The sequence below is a fragment of the Prionailurus bengalensis genome, chromosome B3 (assembly GCF_016509475.1).
Source record: "Prionailurus bengalensis isolate Pbe53 chromosome B3, Fcat_Pben_1.1_paternal_pri, whole genome shotgun sequence".
NCBI lineage: Eukaryota > Metazoa > Chordata > Mammalia > Carnivora > Felidae > Prionailurus > Prionailurus bengalensis.
The window spans coordinates 111,011,997-111,030,591 of NC_057355.1; the positions used below are offsets into that span (position 1 = coordinate 111,011,997).

Below are 18,595 nucleotides of genomic sequence, written 5' to 3' on the forward strand. Positions count from 1 at the left end.
GTGATGATATTGCACCCACACAGGTAATTCATGGTAATATTCCTATTTTAAGTTAATCCTTAATCACACCGGTTGGTGATTCTGCTGAATGTTCTCCATCCATGCCTTCTTTCCCTAACTCTCTGTCTGGAGGTAGAAGTGGTCAGGAGGGCTGATCCCTAGCTGACTGTACCAGCCAAGCCAAGGGGTCCAGTTAGGACAGGAAGTTACTAGTAGGAGATTTGAAGACAGGCAGAGAGAGAGAGGTCAAGGCGATCTTAACCCCCTCCCTTTCCAGCAGGTGGTTCAGGCAGCCCCTACTGGCAGCCTCCTCTCTGGCCCAGGGCACTTCCCCCTTTCCCCTGAGGCCGAGTGGTGTATCTGTTTTTCTCTAGTTCGTGTCTCGGCTCCCTAAAAGTTTCCCTTAACTCTGCCCACATCGGTCTGAGGGCACCTCCTGTTTTCTACTGGAACCTGAATGTACACAAGTTAAGATAAAGCCTGTCCGTGGTATTCAATCTACTGTACCCTTTGATTTTGTGCAGGAAAGAAATTGAGGTCCAAAGAGGCTAAAGTCACATGACTGATTAGTGCCAGCCGCAACTAGAAATCAGGTCTCCTAACTGCTTCATTATTTGTATTACTTTACTTTTTTCAAAGGGCTAACCCTAGAATGAGCAAATAGACATAAACAAACTGTGACTTGCGGAATTAGGATGGAAACAATCTCCAAGAATAGTGCCAGGGAGGCCCTGTTTTCCAAGATATAGTTTGGTTAATGATGAAACTGAGATGCCGATTCCTTAAGATTATGAATCCTGTGTTTCTTCCTAGAGCTTACATCTGGTAATTTTTTTTTTTTTTTTTTTTTTTTTTTTTTTTTTGCTATTGAAGTAGTGAAAATCATAATGCAGTGCTTTTTTAGACCATCCCTTTGCCAGATAAGTATGTATGCCATCATTCTTAGGTTAAATTGGTAAAACAATATGCGAAACCATGTCAAGAGGAAAAATCCTTCTGTAACGTATTAGTCGTTATTGTAGGATACGTACAAAGAGAGAGACTGGTTTCCCTATTCTTAGAGGTTTACCTGTTTTACTTTTTTCTTTCTTTCTTTTTTTTTTTTTTTCCATAGCCTTGACCAATGTGAAAGAGTTTTGGAGCTCTTAAGACAGTATCAGAATTTTAAAAGTGTCTTGACAACTTTGATTCAAAAAGAAGAGAATGTCATCTCCCTTCAGGCTTCCTACATGGGAAAAGAGAACCTGAAGAAAAGGATAGCAGAGGTGAGTCCAGATTCCAAAGGGAACTCTACACCGTGGCCTCAACAGTAAAGAGGATATTATAAATGGAGTCATTTTTGAAACTCGGCTTACAAGAACGGTGACCGTTTTACTAGATATCTAAGACCTTACTGAATTTGTTACTAGGGCTTGAAAAAAACCCAGTCCCCAGGTTAACGCTAGGTTGCTTCTGTTTGGTTCTTGATACTAGTGGTGTGGTTCTGCTGGAGTCTGGGGTCACCGCTGCTCCTACCTCTGTACAGTTTCGACAGTCTTTGCATTGACCTTCTACCCAAAAGGAAAGTGAGGCTTCATTTTAGGCTTGAGAGAATGAAGGTAGTGGGAAAACCCCTCTGTTATTAGTAGACAAAGGAATAATTATGTTTTTATTTATTGGCTTTCTGTAAAGGTGTGTGAGTGTATGTCCATGTTGTTCCATCTGTATTCATAGCCTAAGCAATCACAGCATATTCGAAGAAGAGTAACACTTTTGGACACTAGGTGTCATTATTTTCTGTGATTTTATGTGGTTATCAACCAGAATGGCAGAAGAATGGAATCGTTGAAGGACACTGCCTGCTACACGATGTGACTGCACACCAGGAAGTTGCTTTTCCTAGCAGCATTATGGTTTGATGAGAGAGAATCAACCAGATGCCTGCAGACAATTTAGTCTTTATCTAGAACTCTTATCCCTGAAGCCGAAGGTGCAGGGTGCAGACACATGACCAGAGCTATAGATGAGGAATAGCCTTAGTCTGAGACCCGCTTTCTCAGACTCAGTTTCTTGGAACTGATCAATCACAGAGAGCCTTGTTTGGACACCAGTTGTACAATATGTGACTGTGTAACTGGTTTCCTATGAGATTTAAATGAGGAAGGCCACCAAAACCATGAGCAGACAGTGCTCAGAAGCAACCTGTCTGCTTCCATCCAGCAGAGGTAGCTTTGGGTTTTGGTGGTCTTGGGATCTAGAAGGATCCTGTCATCATCCCAGGGGATTTAAAGAGCTGTGGGTTTTCTTGATTCCCAGTAAATTCAACATGACCAGCCTTACAAGATTGACCTCAACCTTGTGTCCCACTTTACATATCTACTCTTCTGCTATGGCCCTGATGCCAGTTTCCCAACGTGTACTGTTGTGTCAGGATCAAAAAAATCTGCCTTATTCACAGATCCTGAGTCCCTACCTTGTATACTGAACAGATATCTAGTCTCTCTTGACTTGCAACTATTCTTGATTTGTGCTAATCCTCCTCAGTTCTGGAATCCCTGCCTTTGTCTCATTAAGTGGAATCCCATTACCAATAGAAAGTCTTTCCTTTCCTGATCAGGTGAAGTAGCAACTGTAAAGTGCCTAGGACTTCATCAGCACCTAAATGAGTGTTAGTCCTAATGACCCACCCTGTGTATGGCTGTGAACACTCTCTCTTCTCGGGTATATGAGCATTCCTCCTGCCACCTATAACTGTGAACTGTACTTTCTGTTATTTATCTTTAGTTATCTGTTATCTGTTAGTTATCTAAATAACTTTCTGTTATTTATCTGATGAATAAAACTTACTTCATCACCCAGCAGCTCTGTTGGGCTGGGGTGCCACACTTGTGGATCTGCCAGGTTGACCCCATCCTTTGAATGCTGGGTAGAGGCAGCCATGTTGTTCCCTGGGCCAGTTTGCTCTGGGCCTATGATGGGAGGGGCAGCCTGATGGTCTCTGAGTCACTTTTGGGTCATTCTTCTCCTGTCTTGAAGACTAATGCATGCCTTCTGTTGAGATGGCTGGTCTATATCAATCTCCTTATGAAAGGGTCTTTTGGCCATTGTGTTAGTGTTCTCATTTTTTGGCAATATGGTATGAATATGGATAGACTGAGAATTTTCCAGATTTTTCAGTTCTGCTTCCCTTTTACTTAGCAATTCCATCTTTGAATCATTTATGTTTTCTCACCTTTTACTGTAAGCAGTCAAGGAGGAGCCACGTCACATCTTCAGCACTTTGCTAAAGACATAGCTTCAGCTAAATATTCAATTTCATTGCTAGCTCGTTCTACCTTCCACAAAAACACAAGAACACAAACACAGTTCAGTCCAGTTCTTTGCCACTTGGTAACAAGTATCACCTTTTCTCCAGATCCAACATCATGTTCCTCATTTCTGTCTGCAGCCTCATCAAAATGGCCTTTAGTATCTACATTCCTTTAGTGTCTACATTCCTTTAGTATCTATATTCTGTTCATCATTACTTAGTTATTCTGTAAGAAGATTGAGACTTTCTCTCAGCTCTCCTCTTTTCTTTCTGAGCCCTCACCAGAATCGCCCTTAACCATCATTTCAGGGCAATACTGGCTTTTTCTAGCAGACTTCTCAAAAGTCTTCCAGCCTCTACCCATAACCCAGTTCTAAAGCCTCTTCTACATTTTTTGGTATTTATTACAGCAGTACCCCACTGCTCTGTACCAATTTCTGTCCTACTCTCTTCAGGCTGTAATGAAAAATAAAATACCATACGTTGGATGGCTTATAAACAACAATAATTTGGGGTGCCTGGGTAGCTCAGTTGGTTAAGTGTCTGACTTCAGCTCAGGTCATGATCTCATGGTTCATGAGTTCGAGCCCCACGTCAGGCTCTGTGCTGACAGCTCAGAGCCTGGAGCCTGCTTCAGATTCTGTGTCTCCATCTCTCTGCCCCTCCCCAGCTTGCAGTCTGTCTCTCTGTCTTTCTCAAAAATAAATAAACTTTAAAAAAATTTTTTTAATAAAAAAAAATAAACAACAGAAATTTATTTCTGACAGTTCTGGAAGCTGAGAAGTACAAAAGCAAGGTCCCTGCAGATTTGGGGTCTGGTGGGGGCTTGCTTCCTGGTTCATAGATGGCTGTCTTCTTGCTGTGTCCTTAGATGGAGGAAAGGGCAAGAGAACTCTCTAGGGTCTCTTTTATAAGGGCACTAATTCTATGTATGAGGGCTTCACCCTCATGACCTCATGCCCTGCCAAAGGACCCACCTCCAAATACCATCACTATGGGGTTTAGAACAACAGCCTCTATGGTATCTTATTAACTAACATAAAAATTTATAGTTTCTTATTTCAACAGCAATTTTATTTCATTTTTTAACTTCTAACTTTGTTTTGCCTGTCACAACAAAGTTTATTATGAAAATAGGCTGGTATGGATAAGGACAGAGCAACAGCAATTTTAACCATGGATAGATCAAAGAATGAGGACTTTTAATAAATTATTCCTGTGCATATGATTTCACATATTGCAAAATATATAGTAATAATATAGTTCATTTAAACACGTCCTCATAAATGGAAGCTAGTATAATAAAGTTCAATTTTTTATTATTTTAAATAATGCTGTAGGGTGGAAAAGAGTTTTCATAAATATGAGAGAGTAAGGTTTACAGTAACGTACAGAGAACTCATAGAAATTAGTGAGTAAACTACTGAGATCCAAGTGGATATTTGTACACAGGAAACAAATTGGCAATTGTGGAAAAAAAAGAGACATAGTTGACCCTCATGAGTAATCAAAGGAAACCAAAGCTACTCCAAAATACCTCTGTTGGCCTTTTGATAGTCAGTGAGCTGTCTGCTGTTTATGTTGCTGGTCAGAGAGCATATTGACCCTACTCTTTTGGAAAACATTTTGACATTCAAGATCTTTGAAAATACGCCTCCCATTTGACCAAATATTTTACTTCTAGGATTAATCTTAAATATGGAAGACTCTTAATACCAAAGAGATTCCTTGCAGCACTTTGAAATGTACTAATTTCCTTCTTTCTTCACTGGCCAAACCATACCCCCCTCCACTCCAATGACTGACTTGCCTCAGAAGCTGGAAAATCCTGAGGCCAGCAAAATTGGTTTTATTTGCAAATAAGAGTATCATGTGGCTTTGAGGTTTTAAGTAACACTGCTACCACTACTAAAAATGATAACGGTGATGATAGTAAAAGCTTTGGCCATTGATGGCTTGGCCATCATGTGCCAAGTTCTTCACACATTACTGTATGGTTTCATTCCCAAATAATCCTTCAAGGGTTAAGTATTAACCCTGTTATATTGATGAGAAAACCAAGGTTTAGAGAATTTTAGAAGTAACTGTAGGGTTTGTAATGTTATTAACACGGTGTTAAGAATGAAGAACAAAGGAATTCCTCACCCTGCCCTGTCAGTTTTCCCGATTTCTTGTGGGATTGTCAAAGGAGATATATACTCAAAAAATAAGAACAAATAGTATTGCTTTATTATAAGTTGTGTGAGTGCCCAATACCCCAGCAGGTTCTCTGGGAAGATGTGGTTCAAGCATCAGGCCAGCCTAAATGCTTACAAGGCCTTTTTCTCCTCCAGATCGAAATCCAAGTCTTAGAATCTTATCACAGAGTAGCTCAGATATGGATACAGGGACCTGGGTTCTTCATCTTATGTCAAGATAGGTTCATAATGCTGGTCTCAAGGATCTTACCTGTTAAATGATAAGAGGCAGAAAAATGAACCATATCCACATATTGTATTTCTCAGGCACGCTGATCCTGCTTACCAGTAACGTCTAATTTATGTCTTGGAATTTGGACAGATTAGCATCTTCCTCTGTAACCAAGGCAAAAAGTGAGGATAGAGGTTAAGTGACTTTCCCAAGATTATATGGCTGATAAATGGCATAATCATGATTTAATCCCAGATCTGTGTGACTAAAAAGTCATGTTTCAATCATCATAATATTGCCTTCTCTGTAAATGTTTGAAATACATATATGGCAGAAATAAAAATTAACTTTGCGTTGTCTCTTCCCCCTTTCTCATCTGTAGAGGTTTGGTCACAAAGGCATTTTAAAAATTAATAAAATCACGAATTCCCTTTATGAAATGTGTAAGAGCCTAAGCATTTATTATTATATTGAGAATCTTTTAGTATGGTATCTGGCATATGAGCAGTTTACATATTTGCTGGAATAATACGTTACTTTGTGATGCAAAATTATATTTTGTGATGAATTACATACCGTCTTCAGAAACAATCCATTTCTGTAGTATGTATTTGTAGTGTGATGCTTTGCACCAGTGGCTGAAATATGATATCACTGAGAACTTTTGTCTTTCAAACCATAGAAACCTGGATGTTTATCTAGGATATGGGGCCAGATTTCCACTCTCTTTAATGAAAGACAGAAGTGCAAGAGTAAGACTAAAGGCTAGAATGTCAGGGGACCATTCAAGTTTGGGAAAAGACAGAGTGAGCCTGCTTTCCTTTATTCTACCCTTTCAATGTATTGTGGAACAAAACCCACAGGTCCTGTCAGTGCTAAAGATACCCTCTCCTGCTCTTTCTTTTTTCTTCAGCCAGTGGCGGCATATGTCAATTGTAACAACAGAGTTCTTTGAATGTATTGAAAATTATGCCATATAATTGAAACAAATTATTTTTCCATTTAATTGAACAAAAATGTATTATGCCCATTGCAGAGGCTTGTGCCAGGAGGAAAAACACTGGAGTTTGCAATCAGCTTTGAAGATGTATCATTTAGCATCCAGTCAGAAGACAGAAAACCCCCCCCCCCAGTAATTTTTTTTCTATTTTAAAATTTTTATTCAGTTATTATTATTATTTTATCTTTCTTTTTCTTTCTATAATTTATTTTTTATAATTTACATCCAAGTTAGTTAGCAAATAGTGCAACAATTATTTCAGGAGTAGATACCTTAATGCCCCTTGCCCATTTAGCCCTTCCCCCCCCTCCCACAACCCCTCCAGTAACCCTGTGTTTGTTCTCCATATTTAAGACTCTCTTATGTTTCATCCCCCTCCCTGTTTTTTTGTTTTTTTTTTTAACATTTTATTTATTTTTGGGACAGAGAGAGACAGAGCATGAACGGGGGAGGGGCAGAGAGAGAGGGAGACACAGAATCGGAAACAGGCTCCAGGCTCTGAGCCATCAGCCCAGAGCCTGACGCGGGGCTCGAACTCAGGGACGGCGAGATCGTGACCTGGCTGAAGTCGGCCGCTTAACCGACTGCGCCACCCAGGTGCCCCCCCCTCCCTGTTTTTATATTCTTTTTGCTTCCCTTCCCTTATGTTCGTCTGTTTTCTATCTTAAATTCCTCATATGAGTGAAGTCATATGATATTTGTCTTTCTCTAATTTCCCTTAGCCTAATACCCTCTAGTTCCATCCACGTAGTTGCAAATGGCAAGATTTCATTCTTTTTGGTCGCTGAGTAATACTCCTCAGTTTTTATTATTTTAATTAAATTTTTATTTTGAGATAATTGCAGGTAGATTCACATGCGGTTGTAAGAAATTATACAGAGAAATCCTGAGTACCCTTTACTGTAAGTTTCCCCAGTGTTAAATCTTATAAAACGACGTAGTACAATATTGCAGTCAGGACACTGCCATTGATACAGTCAAGATCAAGAATGCTTCCATCACCTTGAGGATCCCTCATGCTGTCATTTTATAGCCCTACCCTTTTTCCTCCTGTACATACACATACAGTATGTAACTTGGGAATTGGCTATTTTACACTCAGCATAATTCTCTGGAGATTCACTCAGATTCTTGCATGTATTGGTAGTTTGTTCCCTTTTCTTGCTGTGTAGTTTTCCATGGTATGGATGTAACCACAGTTTGTTCCATTACTCGCCGCTGAAGGGCATCTGGGTTGTTTATAATTTCGGGCTATTACAAGTAAAACTGCTATAAACACATTCATATAGGGGTCTTTATGTGAATGTAAGTTTTTATTTCTCAGGGTTAACTGCATAGGAGTGCAGTTGCTGGCTTGTATGTTAATCGTGTATTTAGTTTTTAGAGAAACTGCCCAGCTGCTCCCACCAGCATTGTGGAATGATCCAGTTTCTCTGCATTGTTGCCAGCATTAGATGCTGTCTCAATTTTTTTTTTTTTTAACTCATGCTGATAGGTATGTAGTGGTATCACATTATGGTTTTAATTTGCATCTTCCTAATTGCTAATGGTATTGATAATCTTTTCTCGTGCTTGTTGGCCATCTGTATGTCATCTTGGGGGGAATTATCTCTTCGTATCTTTTGCTTCTTTACACGAATTAGATTTGTTTTGTTTTGTTACTGTTGCGTTTTGAGCATTCTTCTTATGTTCTAGATACTAACCGTTTGTTAGGCGATTTGCAAATACTTTCTCCTAAACTGGAGTTTGTCTTTTCATCCTCATAACAGGGTCTTTTGCAAAGCAAAAGGTTTTCATTTCAGTAAAGTACTATTTGTCGTTTTCTCCTTTCATGCATTGTACTTTTGGTGTTAAAATCTAAGAGTCTTCGTGCAGCTCAAGATCCTGAAGATTTTCTCATATTTTTTTTTCCTAAAAGTTTTACAGTGTTACGATTTACACTTAAGCCCGTCATCCATTTAGAGTAAGTTTCTATATAAGGTATGAGACTTAGGTCTATAGATGTCTAGTTGCTCCAGTGCCATATATTGAAAAGGCTCTCTTTCCTCCATTGAGTTGCTTTTGCACTTTGTCAAAAATCAGTTGGGCAAACTCTTTGGGTCCCCTTCCAGTTCACTGTTCTTTTCCATTGATCTATGTGTCTATCTCTTTGCCAAGACCACATTATCTTGATTACTGTACCTCTATGATAAGTCTTAAAATCAGGTAGACTGATTCTTCCTACTTTCTTCTTCTTTTTCAAATGTTTTAGGTCTTCTAGTTTGTTCAGCATGCCATATAAATTTTATCTATCTATCTATCTATCTATCTAAGGGAAAAAGAAAATTCAGGGAACTTACCACCAAATTGGTGTTCAGGAGCTGGTCTTGAACTCTCCACTTTTCATTCTTACTAAGTTTGTTTCTTATATGATATCCAGGGATTTTAGTTGTACTTAATGGGAAGAATAGGGAAAATTATGTCTACTCCACATTTCCAGAAATGGAAGTCCCCTGCAGTGTATACTTTTTTAGGTGTTTGCCTATGAGAAATCTATTTTCAAATTTTATATCGTTGTTAAAAATGCTCAGGTAAGACTGGAAAGCTGAGTGAAACATTACATTCGTCAACACTCAAATTTTATTTTGTAGTTTAAGACCATCGGCCTTTTTTTTTTTTTTTTTAATTTTTTTTTTCAACATTTATTTATTTTTGGGACAGAGAGAGACAGAGCATGAACGGGGGAGGGGCAGAGAGAGAGGGAGACACAGAATCGGAAACAGGCTCCAGGCTCTGAGCCATCAGCCCAGAGCCCGATGCGGGGCTCGAACTCACGAACCGCGAGATCGTGACCTGGCTGAAGTCGGACGCTTAACCGACTGCGCCACCCAGGCGCCCCTAGACCATCGGCCTTTTGATAATACAGTGTTTTACCTTCCATGTTAGAAATGATATTGGGGGTTAACAAACGGTGCTGGGAGAACTGGACAGCAACATGCAGAAGGTGGAAACTAGACCACTTTCTCACACCATTCACAAAAATAAACTCAAAATGGTTAGAGGACCTGAATGTGAGACAGGAAACCATGAAAACCCTAGAGGAGAAAGCAGGAAAAGACCTCTCTGACCTCAGCCGCAGTAATTTCTTACTTGACACATCCCCAAAGGCAAGGGAATTAAAAGCAAAAATGAACTATTGGGATCTCATGAAGATAAAAAGCTTCTGCACAGCAAAGGAAACAATCAACAAAACTAAAAGGCAACCAATGGAATGGGAAAAGATATTTGCAAATGACATATCGGACAAAGGGCTAGTATCCAAAATCTATAAAGAGCTCACCAAACTCCACACCCGAAAAACAAATAATCCAGTGAAGAAATGGGCAGAAAACATGAATAGACATTTCTCTAAAGAAGACGTCCGGATGGCCAACAGGCACACGAAAAGATGCTCAACGTTGCTCCTCATCAGGGAAATACAAGTCAGAACCACACTCAGATATCACCTCACGCCAGTCAGAGTGGCCAAAATGAACAAATCAGGAGACTATAGATGCTGGAGAGGATGTGGAGAAACGGGAACCCTCTTGCACTGTTGGTGGGAATGCAAATTGGTGCAGCCACTCTGGAAAACAGTGTTGGAGGTTCCTCAAAAAATTAAAAACAGACCTACCCTATGACCAGCAGTAGCGCTGCTAGGAATTTACCCAAGGGATACAGGAGTACTGATGCATAGGGGCACTTGTACCCCAATGTTCATAGCAGTACTCTCAACAATAGCCAAATTATGGAAAGAGCCTAAATGTCCATCAACTGATGAATGGATAAAGAAATTGTGGTTTATACACACAATGGAGTACTACGTGACAATGAGAAAGAATGAAATATGGCCCTTTATAGCAACGTGGATGGAACTAGAGAGTGTGATGCTAAGTGAAATAAGCCATACAGAGAAAGAAAGATACCATATGGTTTCACTCTTATGTGGATCCTGAGAAACTTAACAGAAACCCATGGGGGAGGGGAAGGAGAAAAAAAAAAAAAAGAGGTTAGAGTGGGAGAGAGCCAAAGCATAAGAGACTCTTAAAAACTGAGAACAAACTGAGGGCTGATGGGGGGTGGGAGGGATCGTAGGGTGGGTGATGGGTATTGAGGAGGGCACCTTTTGGGATGAGCACTGGGTGTTGTATGGAAACCAATTTGACAATAAATTTCATATATTGAAAAAAATGATATTGGGGGGCACCTGGGTGGCTCAATCAGTTAAGTGTCCAACTCTTGATCTCGGCTCATGTCATGATCTGACAATTCATGGGTTCAAGCCCCCACATCGGGCTCTGTACTGATGTTGCAGAGACTGCTTGGGATTCTGTCTCTCCTTCTCTCTGACCCTCCCCGGCTTGTTCTCTCTCTTTCTCTCTCTCTCTCAAATAAAGAAAGAAAGCGAGAAATGATGTATTAAAGATATATTAGAGTTCTTTTTTATTCAGATGAGCATGGTTCTTCAACTTCCACAGATGATTACTGTTAGAGGAATCTAGGAACTGCCTTTTTTTATACTATTGAATGAAGGTTTTTGTTTTGTTTTGTTTTTTTGTAGACTGTTATTTCACCTGGACAGGAAACATGGCTTTAGATTATTACAATTATTTCATCATGCAGCGTGGGAAGAAATTTTGGTGTAGGATTACTGGTAAATGAGATGGTTAGGATTCTAAAAACTTTTTTTTTTTTTTAATTTTTTTTTCAACATTTATTTATTTTTGGGACAGAGAGAGACAGAGCATGAACGGGGGAGGGGCAGAGAGAGAGGGAGACACAGAATCGGAAACAGGCTCCAGGCTCTGAGCCATCAGCCCAGAGCCCGACGCGGGGCTCGAACTCACGGACCGCGAGATCGTGACCTGGCTGAAGTCGGACGCTTAACCGACGGCGCCACCCAGGCGCCCCTCTAAAAACTTTTTATTGAGAAAGTGGGAAAATAACAGCCTGCTTTAGAAAAGATAATGTACAAAGTACATATTAAAGTATTAATATAAAGTATTAATACGGAGTATCCTCTGTTATGATGTTGTGGATTTTTTTTTTAAGTTTATTTATTTATTTGAGGTGAGGGGAGGAGAGGCAGAGAGAGAGGGGGAGAGAGAATCCTAAGTAGCCTCTGCATTGTCAGCACAGAGCCCAATGCAGGGCTCAAACTCACAAACTGCAAGAGATTCTGCCATGAGCCAAAACCAGGAGTCCAATGTTTAACCAACTGAGCCACCAGGTGTCCCTATATTGTTTTTAAGCTGAATAGCCAATAATAGAATTTTGGTTCTTACTAATTTTTCTATGTAAATCTATCAAAAATGTGTTAACCTAACTTTGTTTACAGATTGAAATTGTCAAAGAAGAATTTAATGAACATTTAGAAGTTGTAGACAAGATTAACCAGGTCTGTAGAAACCTACAATTTCATCTAAATAAAATGAGAAGTTTTGAAGAGCCTCCTTTTGAGAAAGAAGCTAATATTATTGTGGATAGATGGCTTGATGTGAGTGACAATTTAATTCATTAACAATTCTCTTTGATAACAAATCGATCTTCTCTGTTGTATCTTTAGTATTTTTATCTAATTACAAAGTTCACAAGGGTTCATTGTAAAAATGTTCAAATAATATAAAATTTATGACTTAGGAATTATTAATTTTACCTGCAGAGTTAGACGCTACTAACAAATGGGTCTATACACGCAGATATAAAAGCACATACGCAACTTATTTAAAATAAAGTAGTTAAGGGGCGCCTGGGTGGCGCAGTCGGTTGAGCGTCCGACTTCAGCCAGGTCACGATCTCGCGGTCCGTGAGTTCGAGCCCCGCGTCGGGCTCTGGGCTGATGGCTCAGAGCCTGGAGCCTGTTTCCGATTCTGTGTCTCCCTCTCTCTCTGCCCCTCCCCCGTTCATGCTCTGTCTCTCTCTGTCCCAAAAATAAACGTTGAAAAAAAAAAATTAAAAAAAAAAAATAAAGTAGTTAATATATTAACCATTCATGCAGGATATTCATGCTCAACTATATATTTAATACAGTTTTGGTTGAGTAATAGTTATATTGTTATGAATTACAAATTAAGAATTTGTGTTATATTTTCATCTGAGTTTTTAAAAACACCTTTAATTTATTGCGGGTTAGAAATTAGGAAGACGATTGCTTTCAGTTGCCTGTAAGTGGCAGCAAAGTTGGGTTTTTTTTTTGTGGAAGAAAGAACTATGTTATGTGTTAAAGCACATTTTTTTGTTGATAAATAAAGCAAATTGTTCAACAAGCAAAGGCAAATTTTTATTTTAAAATAATGTGTGACTGAAACAATGTTTTTCATCTTTTTTTTTTTTTTACCACTAAATGTATTATTTCTATTTTTTAATTATGGCAGATAAATGAAAAAACCGAAGACTACTATGAAAATCTTGGTCGAGCTCTAGCTTTATGGGACAAGCTTTTTAACTTAAAAAATGTCATTGATGAGTGGACTGAAAAGGTCCTTCGAAAAGTGGAATTACATCAAGTGACTGAAGAAGAAAGAGAAAAGCTGAAGGTAATTTAACAGATAAAAATGTATGTTCTTTTTGTACACAGTTGACATTGAACATTGAGCTTGCTTTCTTGAAGCAGCGTAGAGAAATCACCAAGAAATGTTTTATTTCTTTCATTATCCCTTGAGTGGGACTGCGATTCTCTTGTTTCCTTTGATATGTAGGAAGATGTTAGCAGGTATTATTAATCTGGGGTTCACAGACACCCGAGTGGTTAGTGGGTAAAATGACCTTATATGGGAAAAATTGCATCTTTACCTTTCTGAATGCCTAACCAAAATATAATGTGTTTCAGTTATGAATATAGTCAACAAACATAGCAGGATGAACATTGTATGTGACTTTGTTATCAAGAAAGTCACAGGTATTTGGGGGTCATTATCTAGTTGTAACTGTTACCCTTTTCACTACTTTGAAATTATGGCTGTTAGTAGGGCCACTGCTAGATCTTATTATTTAAGGTATTAATATAGAAACATACATATTACTATAGCACAAGTTATTTTTAATACTTTGATAACTGTAAGTCAATATAATTGTTTTCCTTTATATTTCTACATAATTTATCTTTTGTTTTTAAAATATTATTATGCATTCAAAAATAAATAAATAAATAAATAATAAAATATTATTATGCAAAGGGTCCACAGGATTCACCAGACTGTCAGAAGCATTGTATGGTATAAGCAACATTAATAACTCCTGGAAGACACCCCACCAAATGCATAATTGTTCCCAAGTGGGAACCCCTGTCTCAGGGGTTGGCAGATTTTTTTTTTTAAGGGGCCAAATTGTAAATATTTTAAGCTTGTAGACAGATCATTTGGTCACGATTGTCACAATTGATTAATGCTGCTGTTGTAGCATTAAAGCACTCAGTCATAGACGGTACATAAATGCTTGAAAGTAACTGGGTTCCCATAAAACTTTATTTATAAAAACAGACTACCAGCCCTTAGACTATTAACCCCTGATCTAGATCATGATTATGAACAACCTTCATAATTTGAATCAAGCAGTCTCTCCCTCCGAAAGATTAGAAAAAAATACCAGGCCGAGTATCAGAATCTTTATAGAGCTGCTTTTTTTTTTTTTTTTTTTTTATGAAATTTATTGTCAAATTGGTTTCCCTATAACACCCAGTGCTCATCCCAACAGGTGCCCTCCTCAACACCCATCACCCACCCAACCCTCCCTCCCATCCAACCCTCCCTCCCACCCCCCCGTTTGTTGTCAGTTTTTAGGAGTCTCTTATGTTTTAGCTCCCTCCTTCTCTAGCCTTTTTTTTTTTTCCTTCCCCTCCCCCATGGTCTTCTGTTAAGTTTCTGAGGATCCACATTAAGAGTGAAAACATATGGTATCTGTCTTCAAACAAGGCTAGTTTTTAAAACAGTAATCTCAGGTTTTGCCATTTGGAAAGAATTTGTCTATTTTAACACTAGGAAGAATTTTTTCTAATTGTTTGTTTATATATTATTCATTTGGATCATATAAAATCTCTACCTTTGTAGATCAGAAAACATTCAAATATTGGCAATTATATGTGGTCCAATGTAACAGAAAAATGTATGTATGTGCACATGAAGCCTTTACAATATGCCAGGTCTAATGCTTCCTGTCTCATTTTTTTCCCTCAAATCTTTGTTATTTTATTCATTCTTAAATTCACATATCCACTTTTATACACTTGGAAAAGGTTTCCAGAAAGTGTAGAGATTTACGAGTTTCCTGTGTATATGATGATAGAAATTATGATTTTCTAGGTGTAAATGAACAAGTTCCTTAAAAATGCCTTGAAATGCAGGTTTAAAACTTTGAAGTTAAGGACTGTAAACTACCAGCCTGTGAGCCAAATTCTGCCAATAGTGTGTGTGTGTGTGTGTGTGTGTGTGTGTAGTGCTTGCACATGTGCACGTGCACATGCGGGCACAGTTTATGTGTACAGATGTATGACATGTGATGCAGGCACTGCATTCTGATATAGCACAAGCCTGGCCCCTCTCTGTCGTCTTCTAGCTGGAATGCTTTGCTCAATTATAACATTTTCCTGACTCATAAAGCCACTTGGGTTTGTGACTCCCAGGACTCATTCAAAAAACAAGGGATTTGGGGAAATCCAAAGTTTCTCTCGGTTTCTATATATTAATAATCATAATCATGAGTACCAGAAAATAAGGTATAAGATAAAAAGGTATTATCCACTAATATTATGTTTTAGGAAGAGTTACAAGTCCACGAACAAAAATCTTCAGAGTTTTCTAAAAGAGTGGCTAAAATACAGTTTCTCCTTCAAAGCAGCGAAATGCCTCTTGAATTGCAGGTAAGAGAATTTTTATTTAACAGTTGCAATTAAAGCACTCTGAAGTAACTCATGTCCATAAACCCAGAATTCTAAATCTTAAACCTAAAGTAAAATTAGGGGGCGCCTGGGTGGCTCAGTCAGTTAAGCGTCCAACTTCGGCTCAGGTCATGATCTAATGGCTTGTGGGTTCAAGCCCTGGGTTGGGCTGTGTGCTGACAGCTCAGAGCCTGGAACCTGCTTCAGATCCTGTGTCTCCTTTGTCTCTACCCCTCCCCCACTTGCACTCTGTCTCTCTGTCTCTCTCTCTCAAAGACAAATAAACATTAAAAAATTTTTTTAAAATAATAAAGTAAAATTAGGATCATTATTTAGTTCATCTTTATTCAATTCCTATATTAAGTCCAACTGAATTTTTAATACTTGGCATAGTTCATTATGTTTGTTTAGAGTAAGTATATATTTTTTTATTGTTTTATTAACTTATTTCCAGGCCTCTTGTGTGGAGCTGGAGATGTTGTCATGCTTCTGTTTGAAGGAAAGGGTTTCCTCTTGAGTGTCCATTGGCCATAAGAAGGAGAATATGACTCGTGTGATTCTATGTTTATTAATTGCTAGATGGAGGAAGCAGGGAGATGGACCAAAGTGTGATTTTCTTTTCTTTTTTTTTTTTTAATTTTTTTTTAACATTTTTAATTTATTTTTGGGACAGAGAGAGACAGAACATGAACGGGGGAGGGGCAGAGAGAGAGGGAGACACAGAATCGGAAGCAGGCTCCAGGCTCCGAGCCATCAGCCCAGAGCCTGACGCGGGGCTCGAACTCACGGACCGCGAGATCGTGACCTGGCTGAAGTCGGACGCTCAACCGACTGCGCCACCCAGGCGCCCCTTAAGTGTGATTTTCTGTTGTGTGAAGAGATTTGTTACAATTTTTATTTAGGTAGAGCACATGGTGGCTGAGTATGAGCTCTGGAGTCAGACTTTCTGGGTGAGGTCCCAGCTCTGTCATCAGCTAGCTTTATGATCTTGGGCAAGTCAAGTTACTTAACATTCTAAAGCCTGAATTTTGTCCATCAAGTGCTTACCACAATGCTGTTGTGTACATAATAAGTGCTCAGTAAATGCTGGTTATTTAATTTTTCTGTTTTTTTTAATGTTTATTTTTGAGAGAGAGAGAGTGAGACAGAGCATGACCAGGGGAGGGGCAGAGAGAGAGGGAGACATAGAATCGGAAGCAGGTTCCAGGCTCTGAGCCGTCAGCCCAGAGCCTACATGGGACCCGAACTACAAACCGTGAGATCATGACCTGAGCCGAAGTCAGACGCTCAACCTACTGAGTCATCCAGGCGTCCCAATTTTTCTGTATGTTTTAATACATTTTCAAATGAGTGCCATGAGATGGTACCTCAATTGTTATGCTAGATGAAACTTGCTTTGGGGGGGGGTAGGATTTTCAAATTAGTTTATTTTTAAAGTTCATTTATTTATTTGAGAGAGAGAGAGAGAGCAAGCGAGGGAGGGGCAGAGTGAGGGAGAGTATATCCCCACTTGGGGCTTGAACTCCTGAACCGTGAGATCATGACCTGAGCCGAAATCAAGAGTCAGACGCTTAACCGACTGAGCCATCCAGGCACATTCCCCCCGTCCCCACCGCCCCCCCACCCAGCCCACAGATTAGTTTTTTAGAACAAAGACAGAATGTCAATCTCAGTTTTTCATGTTATTCTTTTTGAAACAATTTAAATTGTATCAGTGATGTAGAACAATGAGGAATTAATTCAACGTCTCAACTCATTCTCTAGCAATGCAGTTGTCTTAAAATCTAGTGAAATAAATTTGTTAATTTGACTTCATATATATCATGATTTCAGGTCATGGAGTCCTCTGTTTTAAACAAGATAGAAAATGTAAAAATGCATTTAACAGGAGAATCCAACTGCTCTGCGCTCAGTGGCCATACAGCTGAGCTAAGGGAGGATCTCGACCAAGCCAAGACTCAGATCGGAATGACTGAGTCCCTGTTAAAAGCCCTGTCTCCTTCTGACAGCTTAGAGATCTTCACTAAACTAGAGGTATGTCCCAGCTGCTTCTCTTCTGTGGTTCAGATTTATTTTCACGCTTATTTCTGATGACTTTGGCCTCTTGAAGTTAATGAAAAGTAGTAACTATTCAAAAAATGAAAGTTGGGGGAGAAACCTCAGAAAAACAATTTGTGTTTATTTAGTTGAATTGCTTTGAGGGCAGTAATTATTTGATGTTAATTTGTGTTGCAGTATACATTTACCGGCTAAGATAAAGTGAATCCACTCAACAGAAAAATCATCTAGATTTTTACAAAAACAATGGAGATCTATTCTACTATGTGTAAATTGAACGCATTTTGAGACTTAATGGTTGTTTGTTTATGTATTTAGGAGATACAACAGCAAATCCTACAGCAAAAGCACAGTATGATGTTACTGGAGAATCAAATAGGTTGTCTGACTCCTGAACTCTCTGAATTAAAAAAGCAATATGAAAGTGTCAGTGATTTATTTAATACCAAAAAAAGTGTTTTGCAAGATCACTTTTCTAAGTTATTGAATGGTAAGTTATTGAATCGTGAGTTATTGAATGGTGAGCGCATTACTATTTTTTCTGGGAATCTTGAAGTATGAATAAATATTGCGAACATGAAGGCTTATCTAAACTTCACTGAGAGATGGTTGCAGAGATTCTATTTAAGGAAAAGAATTTATTTATGTACTTATTTATTTAGGATTTATTCACATAAATCTTTTGGGGGGAAGCACTCACTGATCTATACGCCTATCATATAACATCTATTTCTTTCAAGTCCCAAATCTTTATTTCATGAAGGAAGGTCACCAACATCCTCACATTCGACCTGCTCACTGTGGTGAGTGAGTCTGGCGATGTGCCTGTGAACATGCTGTCCCTACGAGTGTCTGTGGGGGTACTGTGTGTTTGGAAAGGAGGTCGGGTATAGAAAATATACCATAATTACTTTTGAGAAATCTATTAACCTCAAAATTGGGCTTCAAC

At 38.8% G+C, this 18,595-nt stretch overlaps 1 protein-coding gene across 10 annotated transcripts in view; it reads left to right on the forward strand.

Annotated features, from left to right (window-relative positions):
- SYNE2 (spectrin repeat containing nuclear envelope protein 2) overlaps nt 1–18,595 on the forward strand; it is a 345,486-nt gene that overhangs the window by 145,633 nt on the left and 181,258 nt on the right. For all 10 annotated transcript variants that reach the window (XM_043556321.1, XM_043556324.1, XM_043556329.1 and 7 more), the window contains exons 32-37: nt 1,115–1,265; nt 12,055–12,213; nt 13,091–13,252; nt 15,469–15,570; nt 17,422–17,622; nt 17,965–18,136. In XM_043556321.1, the coding sequence (XP_043412256.1) occupies nt 1,115–1,265; nt 12,055–12,213; nt 13,091–13,252; nt 15,469–15,570; nt 17,422–17,622; nt 17,965–18,136 (947 nt within the window). The remainder of the gene's footprint in view (nt 1–1,114; nt 1,266–12,054; nt 12,214–13,090; nt 13,253–15,468; nt 15,571–17,421; nt 17,623–17,964; nt 18,137–18,595) is intronic.